This window comes from Colobus angolensis, unplaced genomic scaffold, assembly GCF_000951035.1.
Source record: "Colobus angolensis palliatus isolate OR3802 unplaced genomic scaffold, Cang.pa_1.0 Scaffold171, whole genome shotgun sequence".
NCBI lineage: Eukaryota > Metazoa > Chordata > Mammalia > Primates > Cercopithecidae > Colobus > Colobus angolensis.
In genome coordinates, this window is record NW_012114833.1 from 906,429 (window position 1) to 910,745 (window position 4,317).

The following is a 4,317-nucleotide window of genomic DNA, read 5'->3' on the forward strand; positions in this document are numbered from 1 at the left end:
CTGGAATTACTGGCACCTGCCACTATACCTGGCTAATTTTTGTATTTTTAGTAGAGACGGGGTTTCACCATGTTGGCCATACTGGTCTTGAACTCCTGACCTCGTGATCTGCCCGCTTTGGCCTCCCAAAGTGCTGGGATTACAGGCATGAGCCATTACGCCTAGGCCTTCATTCTTAACAAAATTCCAGATCAGCAAAACTGTACAGTGAAGCTGGAAAACTTCCAGGTAGCGTTAAGACTACTCAGCTCCTTGCTTTTTCTGCTCAACAGGTGTGCTTCCTCCTGGGATGGACTTGACTCATTTACAGGGAATATCTGGCCCTATCCTGGGTCAGCCCTTTTACCCTTTACCTGCTGCTAGTCACCCTCTCTTAAACCCTCGTCCTGGAACACCTCTGCATCTGGCAATGGTTCAACAGCAGCTACAGCGCTCAGGTAGGTTCAGGAATTTGACAGGTGAGTTTGGGACGGACTTACGGAGTCTTAAAGCTTTTAGGACTAGTTGTCAGTGGACATGAATTAACATTCATTCTTTAACTTGTTCTAAGTTTGGGACAAGAGTGGAACCAGAGAATAAGATGAAGTAAATTGACCTCTATGCAATTTGGGATTACTGTTCCTGCAGAGTCAGTGGGAAAAGTCAAGTGTGCTCTGGCTTTGTCCTTTGCCTGTTAGGAGAGAGGGCTGACAATCCAGCAGAGGTTCAGCATCCAGCCTGCTCAGGGTCTATGCCTCCTCACCAGTTAATGCTGCTGCTTCTGTGATGTGGTTACTTGCCATGAGAAGTAGAGGTCATGTCATCCAGGGTGGGTTTTCAATACCGGTAGCTTCTGAATAGCTCAGCTTTCCATGGTACTATTTTCTGGCATTGTTGGTATTTTGCAAAGGAGTTTCTAAAGAAGCCCTAGAAAAAATCCTCTAAAAGACTTTTCTTTGGATAGGGTTTAATGAAGCAGGGTCTAATAAACTTCTTTCCTTCTCGTGCTGTGAATGATAACCCTTCTTATCTCCACAGTTCTGCATCCTCCAGGCTCTGGTTCCCAGGCAGCAGCTGTCAGCATTCAGACAACTCCTCAGAAGATGCCCAGCCGGTCGGGCCTGCCCCACATGCACTCCCAGCTGGAGCATCGCCCCAGCCAGAGGAGCAGCTCCCCTGTGGGCCTCGCCAAATGGTTTGGCTCAGATGTGCTACAGCAACCCCTGCCTTCGATGCCTGCCAAAGTTATCAGTGTAGATGAATTGGAATACCGACAGTGAGCAGGGCAGACTCAACTAAGCCCGGACCTGTGGTGGCACCCTGGGCAGGACCCTCCTTCCTCATCTCGGGTTGGTTTATGGGCTTTTCCTTTAGAGCACTCTGTGTGAAGCTATTTGGTGGAACCCATGCACCTGGTGTGGTCCGCATTATGATGGAAGGATCTTAACCAGTCGAGTGGAGTGTACATTGTCTGAATACAGGATGCACAATGTTGTCAATCCTGGAAATGGTCTTTCTTTTTTGTAAGATATGTGAATGAAGTGTTGGTGTCCTCACCAAGAGGTGGCACCTAAGGGTTCTGAGGAAATAAATGTATAGACCCTTATGTACAGACCTGTGTATAAACAACTTTTGTATATACATATAGGATAGCTTTTTTGAACTTATACAGCTGTACATAAAAGTAGCTGATATTAGTTAGGCCTGTGTCAACAGTTTGGATTTTTTTCACTTGTACATTTGGGATTTTCTTTTGGTTGATTAAAATTGCATATGCTAAGTGTGGGAATGAAGTAACTGGCATTGTTGTGTTTATTTCCTCTCTGAAACCCTTCCTAATTTTGTTTGTTTGGAGACAGGGTCTCACTCTGTGTGGCTCAGGCTGGAGTACAGTGGTGTAATCGTGGCTCACTGCAGCTTCAACCTCCTGAGCTCAAGCAATTCTCTCACCTCAGCCTCCCAAGTAGATGGAACTACAGGCATGCACCACTGTTTTCTTATTTTTTGTAGAGGCAGGGTCTTACCATGTAGCCCACGCTAGCCTTCCTAATTTCTAACCAGCCAAGCTATGCTCAGTATGTTCCTTTAGGGAAGTGATCTGAAAAAGTTTAAATTTTTCTTTAAAACCCATGGAAACTGGGCACTGTGGCTCACACCTGTAATCCCAGCACTCTGGGAGGCAGAGGTGGGCGGATCATGAGGTCAAGAGATCAAGACCATCCTGGCCAACATGGTGAAACCCCGTCTCTACTGAAAATACAAAATTAGCTGGGCATGGTGGTGCGCACCTGTAGTCCCAGCTACCCAGAAGCCTGAGACAGAAGAATTGCCTGAACCTGGGAGGCAGAGGTTGCAGTGAGCTGAGATCACGCCACTGCAATCCAGCTTGGTGACACAGTGAGACTCCATCTAAAAAAAAAAAATAGTTAATTGGACTCTCTTGATTTAGGAGAAATCAGCTATGGCCTTTTTCCTTGAGCTTTAAAGACCCCAACAGGTCAGTTTACACTGGACTGACCCTATAGATAGCGTAGCCTTGTGGCTAATACCAGGGTATCTGTAGTGTAATTTCCAAGATTAAACTGACCTAGTGAAAACAATTTGTTTATTAAGGAATCATCTATTACATATGGTAGTTTCTCAAATCATGTTTACTGGAGCATCCTGTTTCTTTAAGCTCAGAGTTCTGATTCAACCCACTGAAGTCTAAGAATTTCCCTTAAGACTCATGCATTAATTGACTCCTTGTGTTCTGTATCACGTTCCTCACAATTGTTTTATTATTCACCTTAACTATTAGTACATACACAGCACTGACGGATAAAGATTCTACAGAATACAGTGCGGTTGTGAGTCCCCTTTACTAACGAAGTTTTTCAGTCCTGCTATGAGGTTATACTTATTTCCCATGCTACTCAAGTTAATTTACCAGCGTTCTAGATATTTGTCCATTTAGGACCATTTTAGGACTCCATGCTAAAGGGTCAGATAATGAGGTGAAGGTCAGGGTGGTTGGATTTTTGACTACAAGGGTAGTACTTGAGCAGCCTGAGTCTTGAGTATTAGGGAATAATGACTATAAGCCTGGAACTGCCCACCCTGCCCTGTACTCGCAGGAATACAAGAATGCAGGTCACCTTTCAACAAAACCTGGCTTTGTGGATTATGCATGAAGTCAGTCTCTTCCTGGTACTTTCCTTTCAACCTCATTAGTAATCCCCTTCCCCCATGCTATTTACTCCATGTAATTCCTCAGCTTCAGAAATAGACCCTATGTTTAGAATTTTTGGCAAGTGCTTTCTGGTTTCCACAGGTGGAACCTGGAAAGCAGTCCCAAGTGTCAATGGCAGAACACAGATGCCTGAATCCAGTTCCACCTTTCCTGTGTATCCTCTTCCACTTATCTTACTTCCCCTTCATGTTGAACCAACGTTAATAGGTGCAAGGTAAGGAGGACTGGTTTGAAGCTGCTAGTAAAGGCTTCCTTTTCAGGCTAGAAGCTAGTAGGACAGAAACAGGTACCATGCAAAGAGCAAAGCCATTAGCTGGTGATTGGCAAAATGGAGCCAGAAGGAAATAAGGGAGTGTTGCTAAGAGTATCAGCAGAAACTAGACATACAGGTTTTAGCAAAAGTATTTTGGCAAACGGACTAGAGGAAGCAGGGGTGAGGGATGAAGGCAAAAGACACATGAATGCAGTCTTCAAGGAGCTAAGACCTTCATGTAGGATGAGGGCAGAGAGAAAGGGATGTCTTTGGAGAAACTTTTGATGTCTTGCAGGCATGAGATGAGTTCAGAAGCAATCAGTGCTGGAAAGATATGCAAAATAAAAGTTCAGAGAAGCTGAGGATATAGAAGGCATCCTGAAAGTAAAACAGCTGAGGGCCACAAAGCATATAATGGAAAATCTGTTAAGCTGGGGAGGTCAGGTAGGAGAGGAAAGAACAGTCCCTCCCAAGGGAGGTCAGTGGTAAAAGGAAGTATGAATGAAGTGAACAGAGAATGCAGCTAGGCCTTCCCCTAGGAGATAGCTACTGAGTGTCTTATAAGCCAGACTATTAAGAGGAAAGGGAAGTGTGAGGTCCATTGGCCTTTTGTTGTGAACTGTGAGCATAAACACAAACCAAGAATGACAATAACTTACAGGGCTAAATTCTGGTTCTTCAATAATTCTATTCCCTTTACCAACAATTGATTCAAAAATAGACATGTGGCTGGGCGCAGTGGCTCACACCTGTAATCCCAGCACTTTGGGAGGCCGAGGTGGGCGGATCATGAGGTCAGGAGATCGAGACCCTCCTGGCTAACACGGTGAAACCCCATCTCTACTGAAAATAC

At 44.9% G+C, this 4,317-nt stretch overlaps 1 protein-coding gene across 1 annotated transcript in view; it reads left to right on the forward strand.

Moving 5' to 3' along the window:
* The window catches only part of EIF4ENIF1 (eukaryotic translation initiation factor 4E nuclear import factor 1), a 42,635-nt gene extending 40,859 nt beyond the window's left edge, over positions 1-1,776 (forward strand). Inside the window, exons 14-15 of the mRNA XM_011938320.1 lie at positions 273-437; positions 1,018-1,776. Coding sequence (XP_011793710.1) covers positions 273-437; positions 1,018-1,259 — 407 coding nt within the window. The 3' untranslated portion in view covers positions 1,260-1,776. The remainder of the gene's footprint in view (positions 1-272; positions 438-1,017) is intronic.
* Positions 1,777-4,317: the final 2,541 nt, after the last annotated feature.